Source organism: Eulemur rufifrons, chromosome 9 (genome assembly GCF_041146395.1).
Source record: "Eulemur rufifrons isolate Redbay chromosome 9, OSU_ERuf_1, whole genome shotgun sequence".
In the NCBI taxonomy this organism is placed as follows: Eukaryota; Metazoa; Chordata; class Mammalia; order Primates; family Lemuridae; genus Eulemur; species Eulemur rufifrons.
This window is the reverse complement of record NC_090991.1, coordinates 23073370-23094096: the sequence shown is the minus strand read 5'-3', so window position 1 is coordinate 23094096 and position 20727 is coordinate 23073370. Positions and strand designations below refer to the sequence as shown.

Genomic DNA, 20727 nt, shown 5'->3' with positions numbered 1-20727 from the left:
CAGGAGGGGAGCATATGGCCAGGCTCTGGGAGGAAGGGAAGTGGGGAGCATATAGTCCCAGAATCTGCTACAGGCTGTGGCAGATTTTTAGAAGCCACGAAAATGTGATTGGAATGTGAGATGGTGCTCCAAAACCAGCTCTGCAGGCCTGAGTAGGGGTCAACCCCGAGGACAGGGGACAGAAGGCTGGACTTGGCTGTTATCCCTTAGACTCACAGTTTTATACAATGCAGCCAGGGGAGAAACTCAAATCCCCTTTGCCATCTTTACCTTCCAGGAGTCTCTTAATAAATAATCACTTGTATTGCTATAACTGTTTATGCTTATCAAATGCAGTTCACACCTATGTTTATTTCATCTTTATAGTTACTCTATATGCATACTATTTCCATGTTATAGATGAAGAAATTGAGACTCAGAGTGGCTAAGTAACTTGCCAATGGCTACACAGCTGGTAAGCATCAAAGCCAGGATTTAAATCCAGGTCTGCCTGATCCAAGACTAGCACTCTACACTGGATACTTCCCTGGTGTTCCTGAAGCAGGGAAGCCATCCATCCTTTCCATGATCCTTTCCAATTCGCAGGTTGGGGCTATAGCCAGACCCGGCCATAGGACTGGAGGCCTGGGGCTCAGGATGGATGGCAGAGAAACAGAGGCTGGGAGTGGGTGGGAAGTAAGTGGTTGAAAAGTAGACTTAAGGTGGGTGTAGAAATTGGATGTGAGTGACAGTCTCTGTGCAGGGGGGTGGGGTATGAGGTATGGGATGGGGCAGAAACTCTGATACTCCTTGCTCAGGGTGGTGTGCTGGTGGTATTTTCCACTTATGTTCCTGGTTCTTGATTAGAGGTGTTTGGGGTGTATGAACCCCATGGGGACTCTAGAGGATTCTTCTATTTCAGGGAAGGCAAACATGATGCAAATTAGATTTCAACTCTGATCATCTGGTAATGGTTGCTTGGAATTTTGGATTGAAAAGGCTCATTAGGAAAAGGTACTGGTGGTTGATTGGTGGTATCTTTTCCGTGGGTGCCGAGATAGGAAACTGGCATGTGTTCTCCAACTCTCCTTTACAAGTTAGGCCTAAACTGTCCTCTTCAAATCTTTCCCTGGGAATCTTGGGAGTAGAGGACTAGCAAAGACACAGCAACACACAAGAGTGTGCTTGAGAAATTGCCCTGGTTGATTATAAGTAGGGAAAAGTGACCCAACCAATAAACTTCCCAGAAGGTTCAGACCCAGAGAGGGAAGTGATAGGCTGCCGAGGGCTCCCTCCCACCATGTGCCCCCGTCCTTACTGTGTGAGTTCTGCAGCTGAGTCACAGCAGCCATGAAGGGCTGCTGGCCCATGTGGCTGCCTGGGCTCTGCTGCATGAGGGGCTGCTGGTGAGGACTGTGCAGCTGCTGGGAGAACTGGACGGGCTGCAGGGCTGCCAGGCTGCCGGCCACACTGTTGATGACGGGGACACTCTGTGCTTGGGAGGTGTTGAGGCCTGTGGGAGCAGGAAGGAAAGGTCAGAGGTGGCTTCCAGGATGAGGAGAGGTGGATGGATGGCAACAGTCATTCACTGAGCCCCTGCTCAATGTGCCAGTCACTGGGCTGAGCCTGTTACCTAAGAGATTGCATGGGAAGTGATTTTCTAGACAAAGAAGCTGAGACTTGGAGAGATTAATTTACTTGCTCAAATTCTAGAGCGAGTTGTGGGTTGGAGACAGGCTTTAAACAGATCTGACTGAAGCCTGAGAGTCTCCCGAAGTCATCCTGTGACCTCTCAAACTTAGCTCCCTTGAGGTTACTGGGGCCCTGGAAAAGCTGACTCTACTTGCCCACACCATCTATGCTGGACGTGAGAGAGGCTTGCCCTGGTGCCCTCAGGGCAGAGTTCAAGGTGTCGACTCCAGGGCTGCAGTCCACAACCCCTGGGCTGAGGACTGGGACCAGGCTGCAGAGCTCCACTGCATGCTCCCTACTGCACATCCCCCCATGGAAAAATTGTCTTCCGTGAAACTTAGGAACAGGGGTCAGGGGGTGGTATATACAGCAGGGGACGAGTGGCAGCAAGCCAGGGAAGCTTCATCTATACAGCTGCTCCCCATTGCCGGCATCACCACCTGAGTTCCGCCTACCCCCCAAACCTCAGCCCCACCCCCCTGGGCTGTGGAAAAATTGTCTTCGTGAAACCCGTCCCTGGTGCCAAAAAGGTTGGGGACCACTGCTCTAAGGCCCAGATCACTGCCCAGATCTGTCTGTCCAGCAGAGGGCAGGAGTGTGCAGGGACCCACATTTGGATAAAAACAAAATAATCTCCATGGTCCTGGGAGTATGAAATCTGAAGACCTTCATTTAGTAGACTGTACAAAGACCGTGAGAGAAGTCAGGTGCCAACTCTCTTAACTTAGCAAAGAGGGGAGAAAATCCTGGAAATCAGCTAGTCTATGAAGTAGGCATATCTTATCTGGCAGCACAGGGCTAGTGGCATCAAAAGGACCAGGTTTTAGAGGAAGGAAGTAGTAGGTTAAAGGATGGCCCTTGGATCTTGCCATCTTTCTGTTCAGGGAGTATGAGGGCCTCTGTGGTTTGGTAATGCATCTATCCTGAGGCCTCATTAGAACCTGAGCCATCCCTGCAAGGATTGGGTCCGCTGGTACCCATGCTCTGTATGCTCCCTGGAGTGGACTCTGGGGAAGAGAGTTGAGGCAGGGTCAGAGTGGGGACAAGAGGATCAGGAGAGAATACACCCCAGCCTCTTTCCTGGAGCACCCATGTTCCTTTGCTCTTGCTTTCTGGGAAGTGGGGGGAAAGAATGAGATGGAGAAGGAAATCCAGAAAAGATATGTTTTAGGTAGATATGGAAGGACCACCTAGAGAGCCTTCCCTGAAATGGAGAGGGTTTCAAAGCAGGTTGGTGGGAAGTCCTCAGTGGCGATAGCACAAAGTCCTCAACAATTGCCTACTCAGAGCTTTAGCTGATACTGTTATCAGAAACCTAAAAGGCGAGACCCCTGAGCAGAAAGGAAGGGAGAATAATCCCCCTCCTGGCTCTCCTGGGTGGGGTTTTGGGGGCGGGACCCTCTGGTCACCCTCAGAATAGCACTATCTCCAGTTCCCCAGGGGGCTCAGCTTCTCCCCAGGCCAGCATCTCACCTGATACCCTGATATCTCGTTTCCCTTTTCTACCTCAGTGTCCTAGGAAGACCCATGGATTTGCTATTTTTCCAGGAGTCCACTGCTGCTGCTCTTTTTGGGAAATCTCTGCCCAGAAAAGAAAATTATCCTGTCTAGAGTGGATGACTTTTGAGGGCATAGTTCTGAAACCTGCCTGTGCTTCAGAATCATCCAGGAGAGCTCTTTAAGAAATACGCATTCCTGGGTCCCACCCAAGACTTAATGAGTCAGAACCTTCCAAGGTGGAGCCCAGGAATCTTATTTTCAACAGTCTGTGATCCTGATGTGCCTCAATTCCAGGACTGAGAGCTCCCACAGTGGGTGACTCTTGGCCTTTTCATCTGTTTCTGGGCACTGGTGTCTGCTTGGGAAGCATGCTATCCAGTCTAGAGTAGAGAGAGGAAGGGGATATGACAAAGAGATGAGCATGAGTAGACAATGAGGAATTGGCACTGCCAAGTAATCTGTTATCACATTCTCCATGGGCTTCGGCAGTCCTGAGGCAGGGCCTGTGTGTTCAACAACACACCTAACTGAGGATGCCTGACACTCCACAGGGTAGTACCACTGTGTCTTGGCAGTGTTCTAGTGACCCTCACCATTCTTCCTGCTCTGTCCACCCTGACTGGACACACAAACACACATGCACACACACAAACACACACCCACAGACACGCATACCCAGACATGCACATACACATCTTCTAAGATCAGTGTATACTCTGGTGTTGCCCATTTGCGGTAAGACATGAAGATCATTGTGAGAGGGTAGAAAAGTATGGGTGGAGGAAATTAGGAGGAATAAAATTGAAAACTATGGAATAGCCTTAGGGAAAATTTTAATTCAGATAGTGCCTGCAAAACTATATATAATTGTGTATGTCAGTCAAAGCTTAGCCCGGGAAGAAAGCAGGTAAATGGGACAGTTTGTGTATCATTTTGGTTGTAGAAATAAGGAAGTGGGATATCTTACCCATGGGCCTTTTAATCAAATCTCCTAGAAGGCAAACAAGCTGGTTTTAGGTATCCTACCTCATTCTCAATCCAAACCCCAATATTAGTAGGGTGACCATATTCCATATACCAGAGGGCCCAGTGAAAAGGCAGCACATTTAAAATAATTTTTTGTTTTGTGAATCACCTAAAGCCCGTTCTTCTAATCTCTGTTCTTGTTTCCTTCTGCAAAGATAAACACAGTGTGTGTCAATTTCCAAGCTGCTAAGGATAGAGTGAGCCACACATGTTCATTCAATAAATTTGTGTGCCTCCTATGGGCCTAGCACTGCTCTGACTTCAAAGGATGCATAAGTCATTCTCATCAGAAGTGATCTGAGTTCCTACCCTAGCTAGAGCTGCTTTAGGGAGAGAAGACAGATGGAAAAGAAAAAGTCAGGAACAAAACAAAGAAGTGGCCAACATGGGCACTAGACACAAGGGAGGTCAAGAGGACAATGGGGCAATACAAGGTTGAAAGAAAGATGACTAATGTCAAGGTGAGCCTTGGATCTCTCTCAAGACATCTCAGGAATATTCCCAAGACTCACACTGAAGGTTTTGAGAAATAATGACTTGGCCAGAGCTGTCATGGTGCAGCTGAAAATATGCTGAATACTCTTCAACAGTAAAACTCTCAGGGAGACACCCCCAGTCACAGCCTGCTTCAACCCTCTCATGCCCTGAAATGGCCCATCTATGACAGGCACAGGCTCGCTGTAGAATATGAGGCTTCCTGGAGCTGGAAGGACCTGACCCATCTCCCCGTCTTCAGGCATGTCCCTAAACAACCTATTTCTCCTTAAAATTTTCAAAGTTCTGAGATACCATGACAGTTTCCCTCTGGGTCTTCCCTCAGTGTATTTTCACCACGGGCCAAGGAGTTCTCTCAAACCACACAAAATCCCCTGTTTAGAAGGAAGCCCATCAAGTCTTGCTCCATCTTCACCAACACAAAGAACCTCTAGGAAATCTAGCAGCTACTTAGGGATAGGAATGAACACAAGACAAAGTATAAGCTATGACATTATGCACATTCATGCTTTATAGATTTACGAGCATGTCTATATTTGCTGTCATTTGATCGCCTCAACAACCCATTTTATAGATGAGGAAATTGAACCTCATAAAGGTTCAACAATTTGGCCTAGTACAGCTGGTAAACTATGACTAGGATTCAAATCCATTCCACAATTTTCTCTTGTTTTAGGCTAAATAATCCAAATATTGTTGAGGAGAGAGATAAGAAACTAAGGAAATTCTCACGCCTGTAATCCTAGCACTCTGGGAGGCTGAGGCGGGAGGATCGCTCGAGGTCAGGAGTTCGAGACCAGCCTGAGCAAGAGCTAGACCCCGTCTCTACTGGAAAATAGAAAGAAATTAGCTGGACAACTAAAAATATATATACAAAAAATTAGCCAGGCATGGTGGTGCATGCCTGTAGTCCCAGCTACTTGGGAGGCTGAAGCAGAGGGATTGCTTGAGCCCAGGAGTTTGAGGTTGCTGTGAGCTAGGCTGACACCACGGCACTCTAGCCAGGGTGACAGAGCAAGACTCTGCCTCAAAAAAAAAAAGAAAAGAAAAACCAAGGAAGTTAAATCAAATCTACAGATTGTGGGTGAGTTTGAAGGAGATCTTCTATAGTTTTTTTTTTTTTCTTTTTCTTTTTTACCGTGTTGACTCACTTTCCATTCTCTTTCTCCCCGTCCCCAAGTTTTCTGACCAAGAACAGAACTTACTTTGTGCAATGGCCATGACTCCAGAGAGGGGGGTCATGATGAGGTTTTGAGATTGCTGGGGATTATGGTGGGAGAGGCTGTGGATGTTCGTCAAGGTGCTGACCGGGGGCAAACCTCCTCCTGAGACTGAGATCTGCCAGGAAGAAAAAAACAAGAGCAGCATGAGTGGCCCTGGAACCACAAACAGCAGTTTCCAAATGACATGACTTAGCAATTCCTTGGCACAGCTAGTTCACAAATTTATTCATCCATTCATTCATTCACTCAATAACAATTATTAAGCTCCTACTGTAGGACAGACACTGTTCTAAGTGCTGAGGACAGAGCAGTAAGTAAAACAGACAATAATCCCTGCCTTCATGGTGCTTCTATTTGGTGACTACCTTTGAGTTACCAGCCTGCTTCAGAAATTACGAAGGATTGGGGGAGATTAGCCATTATTGAGTTTCTCTATTTCTTCCACATCTTCACTCTACCTTACAGATTAATTAATTAATTAAGTCAAGGAGCCGATATTGTAATGACAAAGCTACTAAACAAGCCTTGGCTCCAGGCACCCCCATTCTGTGTCACCATTATATTTCAGTTATAGATTAGTAAGGGAAAGCTACTGTTTTTTGTGTGTTTACTTTGTACACGACCACTTTATAGAACCTTATAGAACTTTCTGAATAGTATTAAACAATAACAGCTGTAATCAGTGTGCTTGTTTTGGTTCTGATGTTATCAGAAATGTCTCCAATTTTTTCCCATTAATTATAGTTATAAGGGAGCTATCAGTTTATAAGCATACACACACACACACTTTTTTCATGATAAATTAGTTTACTGTTTATAGTTTAAAATATTTTTTTAAATTATTAAGAAAGGATTGTCCTCCTTCATTCTGAACTAACCCAGACATTCTTGAGAGCATCAGGAACTCTGAGAGGTGCCTTAGGGTTAGGATACATCAGATGTCTGAGCAACTCAACTTCCCTTCTCCCATATTTCACTGCCTAGAACTCTTGAGACCATTATTTCTCACAACAGCACCCAGGTAAGAAGCCATCTCCTGCCTTGCCCTTCTGGTCAACCCCATAGCTGCCAAGGTTAATTTGAAAAAGAAAGAAAGAAAAAACCAAACAGGTTTGTTTGTGTTTTTAAAATGAGCATCAAGAAATGAGTTAGGGGTCACATGACCAAGAAGGAATTCTGACCACATCAAACAAGAGAGAACCAGCCTGTTTGCTGGACTTGTTTTTCAAAATGTCAGAGTCATTAAAAAAAAAAAAAAATCTGTAACCTGCCCTCAGACTGAATCCCTTGGGTAACGTAGTCCTTTGGAGAAAGTCAATGAAGTGACAGTAATTATTCTGCCATTTCAACATTTGGTTTAATAGTGTGAGAAAAATGTGGAAGCCAATGATTAAAACAATTTAGATGTGTGAGGCTGTAGGGTTTGTACAAAGGCTTTCACTGATCGTCCTTAATAGATAATGACACAAATAAGGCAGGCATTATTATTGTTTTCTCTATATGATAGATGAAGAAACTGATCCTCAGAAGAGTCGAGACTAGCTCTATGGCACTTGATTAGTAAGTGAGAAAGCCAGCCTTTAAGTCCTTTTTTGCTTGAGTTTGAATCCCATCCACTTACTAAGTTTGGGTAACCTTGGTCAAGTTACTTCCCATTCTAAAATGCAACTATTATTTTCTATTTGTCTCCAGGACTGATGGAAGCCAGGGAGCTGTTAAGGATATTGGGGGGGGGATCCTTACCTGATAACTGGGAGAGCCAGAATTATGTTAATGCTGCCATTTGCAGTCCCTTCACTATGCCAAGTGCTTCAGCATGCCTATAATCTATGAGGTTGGTATTATTATCCCTATTTTACAGACAAAGAAACTGAAGTTTGGAGGAGTTAAGTGGTAGAGTTGGAGTTGAAAGCAGGCTATCTGCTTCCAAGGCCTAAGCTTTTCACCACTAAGCCATACTGCTTGATGCTGTGAAAGTATTCAGTATGTGCTTTTAAAAAAAAAAAAAAAAAGAGAGAGAAAAGGGTTCAACACACACAGACTACAACCGTAAACCTGGCCGGCTTTTTGTTAATGCATGCCACTTGGGCATAAGGATGGGAGGCAGACAGTGCAACAGAGAGCTCAAATGGATCCAAAACCAGTCCCTGGGGGAAGATTCCAAAGGCATGTCCTCCTGAAAGTCAGCACACAGAGACTGTCATTCCTAGAACAGGGCTTACCCAAAGAACAAGAGAGCTAGAAACAATCTTCACACCAACCCTATGACATACGCATTATTATCCCCCATTTTACAGATGAAGAAACAGGTTAAGCAATTTATCTGCCCTGCTGCTGGTGAATGACAGAGCCAAAGCTTGGACACGCTGGTTCCCCTGCTGTCTTCCTTTTTAACCATATTCCACTCTTGCCGTGGTGGGCCAAGACCTGTGATGGCCTTGTTATATATTAACAGAGAACAGACTCTTGAATTTGGGCATCCAGTGATAGTGACACAACACATGAGCCAGGGTGTTGGAGACAAGAGAAAAGCCAGTCCCTGCAAACAAGCTCCCAGGTGTTTGCTAACGTTGAGGTGTGCAGTCTTGGTCAATCATCAATCCAATAATACACTGCCCAGGTAGGGCACTGCCAAGCAGAACAGGAAGAAAAAAGCGTGTCTGCAGGCTGCACTTGGAGCAGCCCCAGCTTGGGTGAGGCAGTTGGCCTCTTAGAAGGAGGAGCGGGAGAGCTCAAAGGAAAACCCCAAGGACCTTCAAGCAATAAGAGCTGAGACTTGGAAAGTTTTATTCACTGAGAAGTCAAGGCCCCCTTCTCCAGGGAAGCCGGGGTAATCCTTAGCCCTAACTTGTTTGGGTTTCAGTGTGACTCTTGAGAAATCACAAAGCCTCGTCTGTGCTTCTCACAGGTACCTGACACAAATTGTTCTTCATGAAGAATCTTTCTTAAGGGATGGGGAGAGGCAAAGGAGGCTGCAAAATGCCTTCACTAGGGGGGACACTGTCATTTTTGTTTGCAGCTCAGGTCCCCTGAAACTAGAGTTGCCAGGCCAGTGCTCCCCTCAGAAACTAGACTTTGTTTTTCCTTCAGGGAGCCAGGGACTCGATCACCTGTGACTCACCGTTCCTGTGTTGCCTACACAGCACACACGTCAAGGTCTGAAATGGCATCTGCTCCCTGCTGCCCTCCCCCTATTCCAGCCCCCACTGGCCTCTGGGGAGTGTGTGCAGCTCCACCTTCAGCATGGAAGTCAGGAACCCGTGGCTCCTCCCTCCCCTGCAACACACAGCTTGACCCAAAGAATGAAGTTTTCCACTTCCTACCCTCGCTGGTGTAATGCTCTGTTCTCTCATAAGCCGCTCTCACCTGCACTTGTGTTGCTAGAGGATTGAACCTAATCCTAATTAGAACCTAATTTGAATCAGAAAATTCAAACTCAAATTGTCCATTCCTCACCAAGCATGCTAAACTTAATCTGGGTGTGGGGCTGTGGTTATGGACATAGAAGACTCCATTTCCTGAGAATAATATTGACATTAACATAACAACGACACTGCCACTAGTGAATATTTACTACACCGAATACTGTGCAGAGTATTTTGAATGTGTTATCACACTTATTCTCTCAAAAACTCTATTGTTATTACCCTCGTGTTATAGATGAGGAAAAGAGACCGAAAGTAGTTCAGTAACCTGCCCAAGCTGCACAGCTATGAAGTACTGGAGCTGGGATTTGAACCCGGGAAATTGTAACTTCAAAGCCGGGGCTTCTCCCTCTGTAAGCATCGCCCCACCCCTCCTGCCATTTTGTGCCATGATCTTCACTGTACGGGCATCCAAAGTCCTTCAGAAGTCCAGGTCAAGAAGCCTCCCCCCCACCTCCTGCCACCCACTAAATCCTGACTTGCTAATGACTCTCCTCGCCTGTACCAAGGGGGTGGTGAGGAGGAAGAGGGGGGTTGTTTCAAAGATAGGTGCTCTCTGAGTTAAAAAAAATTGGCTTCGGAGGCCTTGGAGGGGAGGATGAATGGACATTTTATCAACACACATGTCATTGGCAGCCCCTAAACAAACAGCGTCCCACCCGCTTGCTCCTTTATGAGGCATTCAATCAATAAAATGAGAGCAGAGCGCTGTCAGCTTTATTGGCTGGGTTCAAACCGAACACCTCTTCTACCCGCCAGAGGCTGGGTCACCAGCACTACCTTTCCCTTCCAACTCCAACAGCCCCCATTTTCCCCTGTGAGGCTACAATGGTTCATTGTTTGAGGCAGGCCTTGTGAGAAGTTGTGTTTGTTTTGCCTCTTATCTTATCAGCTCCAGGGCTACAATGGCCCAGGTGTACTCACCATTTTAACATCAGGTGAGAGGAGATTGTGGCCGGGGTCCAGGCTAGCTGGAGAGACTTGCTGTAAAACTGACGGGCTGGTCACCATGGCGCTGTTGCCATGGTGACTGATTGTTGAGGAGGAAGTGACCTCATTGTTTCCCTGCTGGCTGTAGCGCACTCCTGCAAAACAACACAAATCCAACGGGGAGCATTAGTGCCACCAAGGCTCTGGAACAATGACTTGGCTCTCCTTGTTTTCAAGGGTGGATGACAAAAAAAAAAAAGTTGCCTTCTTCTCCGCTGTCTACCCACAAGAAATATTGGCTGTCTTTCTCCAAGGGTTAAAGGTGGCATAGCCTGTGCTTTAATTCTCGAATGTAAGCTCCATGAGGGCAAGATATTTTTATCTGTTCTGTTTTGTTCATTGCAGTATCTCCAGTGTCCTGGCACTTGGTAGCCACTCAGTAAACATCTGTTCAATGAATGAATGAATGAATGAGTGGATTCTACGTATTGTTGCTTCAGCACAGTTCTTTTAGGATTTAAGCGCTGAGATTGGCCTTCTGTTACTGGCTGGGACATTTCTTTTATTCTTCAAAATGCCTTCTAGAAATGTTTCCCTGACATCTCTTGGCTATGTGGTGCTGCAAAGTATGAGTAGACCCATTTCAAAGAAGGGGCACTTGTGCAGTGACCCATGAAAGAGCCATAGCTTATGCATCAGTCTCTGTGTACCACCTTTTTGACCAAGCCCAAGAGGCCAGGGGAACACAGGCAGAGCGGGACAGGGATGGGGCTGCAGCCAGGAGTCTTTGGCTCTGGAACTCACATTCCTTTGATGGGGTCCCATTTGGCTGACTTCCAGGGCACAGGGAAAGGCCCGTCTGCCGGGAGGTGGGGCAGGCAGCACACACAGGCAGGATGTGGATGCTTAGTAAACCACTGCAGTTTGGTCTGCAAGGGAGGGGGAGAACCAAGCATGTTTACAACCTCACTGCTCTGACCCTCCCTCTTGCTCAGGAACCAAAACAGAGGTCTGCTCTTAGGAAAGGAAAGTGCTGGACAGAGATGAGGCAACTGAAGGAAGCCCAAGAAGGGCAAAGAAGCTGGATCCAGTTCGCAGACACAAGTCCTGCTTGATGCGCCCACGAAACAGCCTAGGACAAGGCTGGGCGTCCTTGAGGGCATCTCACCCTAAGCCCCATGATTTTTTGCATTGGATTTGACAAAAAGGGAAGGAGGCCAAATGATCTAGGCATGGAATCATCTGGCGAAGTGGCCAACACTTTGGCTACGCTTCTCCTTTTACCCAGTTTTCCAAGATGAACCATTCCTGTACCCTGATTCTGTTGCTGTTTTCCCTCTGCCCTGCTCCAGCCCCAGCTAGAGCCCCACCTTCCAGAGGAGGCTACAAAGTCTTCCCAGGGGCCAAGCAAGCTGCCATAACCAGCAGCCCCTAATCATTAAGAGGAAGCTTACCAAGAGGAGACCTAAGCCAGTTTTCCTTGGATCTTCCTAAGGACATTACCCGAGGTTCTTATGACCTAGGGCTGGGGAAAAACAAACAAACGCTAAAGCAGGATTCTAACCTTCAAGAGCAACTTGTTTGACTATGAAGTGGCTTGATGCTTGCACGATGGGCATTTTCTTTTTTTTTTTATTTCATCTTATTGTTATGGGGGATACAGAATTGCAGGTTACATACGTTGGATGGGCATTTTCTATTGGTTGTTTTCCCCATCCTTTGATTCAAGGGGCTGCGCTGGGGGTGGTGTTGGCAGTGGGACAGCAGTGGAATTTGGTGGTTATTGGTCTAGGGTACTACATCTTTTTGGAAGAACAGGAGCCATGGAGTTAAAAGGAGGAAAGGCATCCACCTCTCCAAGTCAACAGCCCCTGCCTCGTGCTGCCCGTCTTCCTCTCTGCCTATTTGCAGCCCCCTATGTCTTCTATTTACCACCCTCTGTGCCATCCCACTGGATTAAATTAGGTCCTTTTTCTGCACTCACATTTGCCATTGGGTTCCCCACAGGACGCTTCCAACAGTTCAACGTCTTGTTACATGGAAGAAGAAAGAGATTTGAACCTGTGAGCTCCAAAGGCAGAGTGAGATCCCATGGAAAAAGGGGAGGCAGACTTCAAATAAATAAAAGGAAGAATTCTCAAACAAGGAGGTGCAGTCCGAAGACTGTGGGCTCTGGAGCTCGACAGACTCAGGTTCAGATCCTGACTTTGCTCTTAATCGATGTGTGCTCATGGGAAATTACTTTCCCTCTCTGCGCTTTAGTTTCCTCTAGTAAAATGGAGAGGATACTTTCTCAGCAGGGCTCTTCTGGGTTAGAGATAACACCTGTACAGCTCCTAGCGTAATGCCAAAGACATGGCAACTATGGGTGGGGATACTGGGGAAGGGAGCTGGTGTAGGGATGGACCCAAGATATTTGCTAGAATTCTAGACAATTAGGGCAGATTCTAAGTACTGAAAGAATCCTACTCTGGCAGAAACACTGATGCTTTGCTTGGAAGCAACTCGGGAGGGAGACCCGGCCACTGCCCTCTTGTTCTTTCCTTTCAGGGGAACTGGACTTCACCCTGTTTTTCTCCTGCTTTTTCTGACTCCCTGACCAAGCTATTTACTTCCCCAAGATGCTCTGCTCCTGAGAGAGTGGTGATAACGCTGGGAGTCAGGTGTGTTTTCACCTCCCAGCCTGTCCCCATCATCGATTCAGTCTCAAGTCAAACAGTCTCTGGATTTAGCCTGTTTAATTTGGCTGAAGGGAAAGGGCCAGCCCTCTGATGATCAAATATGGGTCACAGGGAGGCTTCTCCCCTACCACAGGCTGCGCAGTTATTTATTTAAAAATAATTAACCAAGGATATCCGCAGGAAACAAAAGGCTTCTTTACAAGGGATCATGGCAGGAGAGAGGCAAGAGACATTTGTTAGAATCCAGGCAACATGGCCTTAGGCTGCTGTGGTTTTCACACTTAGTTTTCTTCCCCAACAGAACTTCATTATGTAAGAAATATAATGGTGGTGGCCTAGACCTATGAATGTTACTTTAAAAGGCTCTGGCTAAGCAGAGAGCCCTGACTGGGAATTAGGGGATCCCTGTTTTAATCTCAGCTCTGCTATCAATTTATTAGGCAAGCTCCAGCTTTCTCTTCTATAAGCAGGAGGACCGTCCACTGCAGGGGGGGACTGTTGTCATTGCAGTGTCATGGGGGCTAGGCACAAGGCTGCTCATCTCCTCCAGGTCCACCTGTAATCTTTCCCATTGACGCTCTTCTCACGAGGAATTTGGCAATTTCTGGACCCTGAGAGGGTTGCTGTAGTCAGCCAGCCATCTTATATAGGGATGTTGGGGGTGGAGGAGAGTACATCACAAGGTGTCTGTGGGCAATACACCAAAAATAGGAGCTCTTGTTAGAGGAAGGAGAGGCCAAGTCCTTGTATATTTCACAAACTCAGAAGAGCACTTGAAATGAGAAAAAAAATGGAGTGCAAAGTGTGTAGGCTTGCCTACACAGGTGACCTGGGTTTAAATCTTGACTCTACCATGTAATAGCTGTGTGACCTTGGGGAAGTTACTTAGCCTCTCTGAGCTTCAGTTTCCTTATTGTTTACAATATCCACCTGTTAGGTCATTGAGAAGAAGACTGAATGAGTTAATGGATGTGAAAGTACCCAGACCATGCTTGCCACAGTGCCTGGGCACACAAGGGTTGCTCAAAACACATCAGTTCCTCCTACTTTGGGACTGTCTTTGTCTAAAAGACACTTTTAGGAAGGCTGAGATTACAAAACTTTATTGAGCACCTATGATGTACCAGGCACTGTGCTAGGGAGTCTGCATTAAGAAGTAGATTGGCATCTTCCCTTCTTCCTTCATCATTGCAAGCTATGAAAATAAGTATGTAACAAGGACTCTGGTTTTACATTGACTGGCCAAAGATGCCAAGTTATTAGCCACAGAGGACTCACAGGAGAAATGACAATGGCAGATGGTAGCCATTCACCTTCCACTCGCTTCTTAGCTCAAGCCACTAATTGGCCCTATCTCCATCATTGGCCCCATGAACCACAGCAAGTATGTCTAGCAGCAAAAGGTATCCCAGGTGGAGTACAGAGATATCCCTGAGGCCCTGGTTAGGAGGTCATCTACTTTCTCTTGTTCCCAGGTCTCAGTATCGGGTTATTTTCCAATTCCCGACAGCCTATGGGACAGACACAGCCTCTACGCAACGTGACTAGTCAGAAGTGTCAAAAACATGGAAGAAGTGTATGGTTCCAAGAAACGAGCATACCCTGCCCTGCCTTCCTGTGCCAGTACCATCTTCAGGGAGCTCTTTACACCGCTGCAGCCTGGGATTTCTTTCTAAAAGTCATACCACGTCACTGCCCTGCCTGGAAACTTCTGATGGCTCCTCACTGCTTTCTGGAAGAGACCTAACACCTGAAACTGGCAGAATGGGGCATTCATGACTCCAGTTTGCCTTGTTTGCATCATCTTTCACCACGCCCCATACAACCCCACCAGAGCACCTGCTATTTCTCAAATGGCCTGGCTATCTCCTTCCTCTGTGCCTTTGCTCATGCTGTTCCTTCAGCCTGGAAAGCTCTTCTCTTCTTCTCTGTGCCACATCCTTTAAGAGGATTAAATGTCACCTCCCCTGAGAAGCTCTCCTTGATTCATCCTGGTAGGCAGCTGCTCCATCCTTTGTATTTTATATGCACTACAGACTTACAGCCGGAGTCAGGCACCTCTACTCTGATGATATGTTTACTTCTCTCTCCCTCTTAGAGGAAGACAACATTTTACAACCTCACAGCCTAGTGGAGTGCCCGGCACTGTGAATATTTATTGACTGAAGGAACAAAATCTCAGCTGCTTTGACTACCTATGCCCCAGAACAAGGAGCTTCACTTTTAGCAGGGGAAAATAAGGTTAGTTCTATAATAATTATTGAATTGAAAGTGTGAATCTATTCCAATTCTATTGATATATTAGGGAATAATTTGAGTGAAATGTGAATTTCACATTTAACAAACACGAGGTGAATTCAGAAATCTGCACCCAGCTGGATGGAGCCACACAGGAATATACTAAACGCACCCACGCACGCACGCACACATCCTTCGAACATTCCCAGCTACCTCAGTTCACTCACCTGCTTATAAGCCACATCTATGCACATGTGGAGTCACAACTGTCCTGCTGAGTTCAGATAATCCTCCCTCCATCCCTTCACAATAGCTCACAAGGTGCGACACTTCCGACGCCCACTTCCTTAGGCAAACTTCAAGTTCAAGTGCCATATTGACTATTGTACAGCATTTATATATTTCTTAACCATTTTACAGGTATAAAACTCTGGTAATGTTTTTATTGGATTCTTATCTTTTTAAAATGTGTCACTGAGGAAGTTTGTGAGTGTTGTGTCCTTAACCCTGGTTTTCCCACAAGCCCTGTGGGTTTTATTGGTGATTTTAGGATGCATATGTTGGCTTATACAGAACCGACCGTGTACACGTGTTAAAGACAGACACAACTGCCTTACAGGGGGACCCCAGAGATCAGCTGTTCAGAGTGTCATTAACCACAGAGACTTTTCATAAACTTGTGCTTCAGGGGCTTAGAACTACAGCCCTAGAAACCTAATCTAGGCTCTAAGAGCTTCAAAAACCAGCTGAGACACCAATTCCACAATTCCAGAGATTAACAAGGCATCAACCTCTAGATACTTTAACAATCAATATGTCTCTGTCTCTCTCTCTCTCTCTCTGCCTTAAATCTCTGATGATTCTGGGACAGTCAATTTTTGGGCCTTGGCATTTTTGTCTGTGAAATGAGCATACAGATCTCCCTTCAGAAGGCAGAATGATGAATGAATAAAACAATGTCAGAGAAGCACTGGGTTCTTCTGGGAGAGAAAATGCTGGGTAAACAGAAGAGCAAAGTCAGCCACAAAAGCATGACCAGAATTGCTCTTTCAGTAAGAAGACAGGAGGGAAATGGAGACTCCTGGGCCATGTGGGGCTCAGCTTGCTCCCCATGTGGCCATTGGCACTGAAGCCTGGGGGTTCCTTTCATTGGGATCGGTGAGCTGCACCCAGAATCTGGTGGGATGCCTTTCACCCTTGACATTTCAGAGCCAACCTCCCATCCCTGATAATGCAGGAATGTTCCTCTGGCTGGTGGACCTCTGCCAGCGCCGAGTCCCAGCCACCAACAGAGTAAACATTACTCAACTGGCCGGGGCTCTGTCACACACATTCTTCCCCTGTGTTCCTAACCTCATGCAGAGTGCAGCCCAACCCTGTTGGGTCTGGAAACTGGGAATTTAAACTCAGGCAGGAGGGAGCACGCAAAGGTGAAAGCTCTTCCAAAAGGAAATAACCGTGTCCATAAATTATGGGTAGACAGAGCTGTCTTTCCCATGAAGCCAAAATATTGTGTTGGGGAGAGTACTATGTCCTGACAGTTCTACCTTCTCCCTAAACACAAGTTCCTTTTTTTGAGGACAGAGGCAGAGAGACAATTCAGTCCAGTGAACTTCTGAGATGCTCGTTTGGAATAAAAGAATGTGAACAGTTCCCCAGCTTGAAACTGGGAACTTCAGAAACGAAAGCTTTCAAATGAGTTAGCATTGCTGCCTCAGTTTCCTCATTTGTAAGACAGGACTTTTGCTAGTTCTTATTAATATTTCCTCCTCTCTGAGGATAAATATTCATGTTTGCAGAGAGTGTAGGAGATTAAAAATCTGAAAGTCTGGGAGGAAAAAGCTGATGCAAGATGAAAGCAATTTAAACACTGGACTGGTTTCAATTCCAGATGTCTTTCTACCTAAGGTGGCTTAGTTACGAGCTCAATTCATAAGAGCAGAAACACAGACAGGCCTGCAAGGATGGTAAACATTCTTGACTCAAGGAGTAAAAGTTGAGTGATACTTAAGGGAAGCCCACAAACTGGTTTTCTTATAAAAATCAAAGCAAATGTAACTAAGAAAAGAAAAAAAAATAGTCTTCCATCAAAAGCTTCTTAGATGAGAACAGAAGCTAATGTGCACAGTGCACCTGAAAAAAAATTGCACATGTAGGGAGGTAGAAGAGCAGCAGAAACTCCGCGTGTCCTCTCCCGCAAGGTCTGCCTCTGCCACCCCACCTCGTCCTTCCCAGAGAGCCGGTCTCTGCAGGCAAACATCAGGTGGTTTGCAAGGAACACTTCAGCCTGAAGACTGTGGCTGCAGGTAAAAGAAACGAGCTGGCCCTAGAGGACTGGGCGGTCCGTACCACCTGCTTCTCAACATGTCCAAGATGCCCATTTGACAGAGTGGGAAACTGAGGTTTGGAGAGGACAAGGTCATTTTCACTACTTCTCGGGGGTCTCCCAGCCAGTCAGTGGTATTTCAGAGCTGACCCTTCTCCCTCTTCTGCATAAGCCCCAAGTAGACTCCAGATATGTTTAGCCTCCCCTTCATAACAGTTTGAAATGATTTTATGGTTTGTTTACTTGTTTCTCGGCTGCAGCCCTCAGTGGAATGTAAGTAGCCCCACGAGGGCAGGACCTCGTCTGTCCTCTCCATCATCTCCTCGGCACCTTGCACAGAGCCCAGCCCGTGCTAGGCACAGGCACTCAGTAAACATCTGCTGAAGGAGTCAGTGCTGAACAAATGACTACGCTCCAACTCGGACAGGGACTCCACACCCCCTTCACCGTTAGTCTGCTGAGCTGAGTGGTGACAAAGCGACTGTGGTATATAACTTACCCTCTAAACCTCCTGGTTTCTCTATGGGGAGAGGGAGGCAGGCATTCTTTTTAAGAAGGGAGAAGAGAAGCAAAAAGGGAGATTAAAATAGAATCAAAATGGAAGAAATAGTATTGACAGACTTGGGCAGTTTCACATTTAAAGGCACGAGGTGGGCGTGTTGAAGAGCAAGAAGGATGCAGCAGGACTTCCTCTCACACTGAGATCTGGGACCGTCAGTGACCGTCAGTGCTTTATCTTGTGCAAAAATGGCCAAGGGGAATGACCCACTCTCTGCTTGAGGCGTAAACATAACACCTATTACCTAGGGCTCTTTAATGGAGGGGGGTGGGTGCTTCCATTAGCCCAGGCTGACCTTTTCTAAAGGTTTTAGGATGTGAGTAGGAATCCCAAATGTAGACTCACCATGTTAGAACCCAGTTTGGGGCCCCCTGGGTTGATTTGGGGATAAGGAGAAGGGTCTATTAATGGGAACTTACTATGGCAACCTCAGCAACTTAAATGCCTTTTTCTCCAAAGAAACCAGGGTAACACCGGGAAGGGTTAATGGTGGACATGGTTAGGCCTAAAGGCTGTGAGGACAGACAGTGCTCTGCTGCAGTCTGGCTCCCGGGGTCTGGTCTTTTCTGAGAAGCTGCCTTTGCAGGCAGGAATAATATGGCTGCAACAAAGGCCCTAGGCTTGGCTGACAAGGAGAATGGTGATGCTCCTAGCGGGTCTGGGCAATGGGAGAAAGGCTATAAAGCCATCAGCAGACCGAGCCACTGGGTATCCACACAAAAGTAGGGCCCTATAAACAGACATCTGTATTGTGACTGAAGGGCTAATAAAATTGCCTTAGAAAAGGGAAGTTTTCCACTGCAACCTATTCATAAGCAGGACCCTACTGGGAGCTGATACCCAGGAAGAAGATCCTTTGAGGCCTGGCAAGTGTCAGAGCTGCCTCATTATGAGGGGTTTGCCTGGCCAGACCCCAGCCTCTTCATCACTGTCGCTGAGGGCATCTCCATCAGCATCATTATCATCATCATCATCACCATCATCATGACAGATAGCCACAGATCCCCCAGCAGGCCCATGGATGCTGGGCCTAGGGAGCACCAGGTGTTGGGTACTGAGACCTTGGAAGGTGGATGATTACTGGCTTCCATTCTGCTGGGAGAACAGGAGCACCCATCAAGCACTCAGGGAGCACCACCAGAGAACTGACGGCTGCCCAGAGCTGGACAGTTTTGTTTCTGTCTCTGATTTGCAGTGAATCCAATCCCTTTTCTAGACCTAGCTTTGCTAATGGAAATTCAAGAGGAGTAGTTCTCCCTATTTTCTTGTCCTAGGGATATTGGTAAGAGATTATAAAAGGAATCAAAGTAGCAGAACATTAAACTAACTAGTAGAACCAAACTAAATGAATAGACAAAACTCGTAAACTAAACTAGTGGAAACTAAACTAGTAGAACATTAGAAAGAGTCATATTCTTTGAAAACTTTCTCATAGCATTTAATGTTGACATTATTTTTGTGAACTATATGCTTTAGTTAAGCAGTGTTAATGGGGGTTGACCTGGATAACACTGTTTCTAGAAAAGAGAAAATATGCTTTAAATACAATATATACATACGTTATATATAATGAAACTAATTCCATGCTCAGTTTAACTCCAAAACTGGATACCAAACTTATAAAACAGGGGGTTTATGCATTAAGCTTTGACAGGAAGCCCTCTATAATAGATATCTTCATTCCACAAATGTATGGAGTATCTCATGTGCCAGGCACAGGGCTATGGGCTGGAGACATAGTGGTGTAGAAATTCAACTCATGCTTAGATGTTGGTACAGCCCATTGTTCTACCACTCAGGGTACATACATAGTGAGCTAGGTGTTTAGAGACTTCAGGAACCTTCTTCTTCACAGTGAGAATAAGGCTTACAGGTAGATATGAAAACCTGTATTTCACCTGGCTTCTAGACTAGCAGTTCCCAACCTTTTTGGCACGAGGGACCGGTTGCATAGAAGACAATTTTTCCATAAACCCTGGAGTGGGGGAATGGTGAGCGATGGGGAGCAGCTGTAAATATAGATGAAGTGTCACTCGCTCACCCACCACTCACCTCCTGCTGGTTCCTAACGGGCCACGGACCGGTACCAGTCCATGGCCCTGGGAGTTGGGGACCGCAGTTCTAGACAACAAGGAGGACATATTTCTGTTTCCATCTGTAAAACACTTAGAGATAAATTAAGCACTTACTTTGTACCCACCATGCAAACTGATGTTACACAAATAGGAGATGTCATTTAGGGGGTTTCCACCCTTGCTGAGTAAGAACTCACTTGGGCTTCATTGCCAACCCAGTCCAACAGGTGCTGACCAGGAAGAGGCACCCTGCAGTGGACAGTGTCAGAAGGCCTGGGCATGCAGGCTGCCACTCAAAGGCTCCGAAAGTGTTAACCTCCAGCAGTTATAGGTGTCTCGTTTATACCCATTATAAATCTGTTTACTGTGACTGGCCCCACCCAATCTGCTGGTGCTGTAAAACTCTAATGATCCCTAATAAAGGTGGAAGGCTTCTAACAGCACACAGTTCCTGAAATGGGGAAGGAGCGAGGGAGTGAGGGAGTGAAGGAAGAAGAGAGACAGATGATGAGCTTGACAATAAAATATCACAATGGAGAACCTCCCTCTGCACTTCAAGCAGCAGAGTTCTGGGCCCC

The 20727-nt window shown here is 46.4% G+C and overlaps 1 protein-coding gene across 4 annotated transcripts in view; it reads right to left on the bottom strand.

The window, feature by feature from the left end:
- Positions 1–20727, bottom strand: part of HNF1B (HNF1 homeobox B) — a 52436-nt gene that overhangs the window by 10393 nt on the left and 21316 nt on the right. For 3 of the 4 annotated variants that reach the window (XM_069481047.1, XM_069481049.1, XM_069481050.1), the window contains exons 5-7: positions 10265–10425; positions 5898–6030; positions 1298–1492 (exon numbers count right to left, since the gene is read on the bottom strand). In XM_069481047.1, the coding sequence (XP_069337148.1) occupies positions 1298–1492; positions 5898–6030; positions 10265–10425 (489 nt within the window). The remainder of the gene's footprint in view (positions 1–1297; positions 1493–5897; positions 6031–10264; positions 10426–20727) is intronic. The other variant, XM_069481051.1, reaches the window with a different exon arrangement.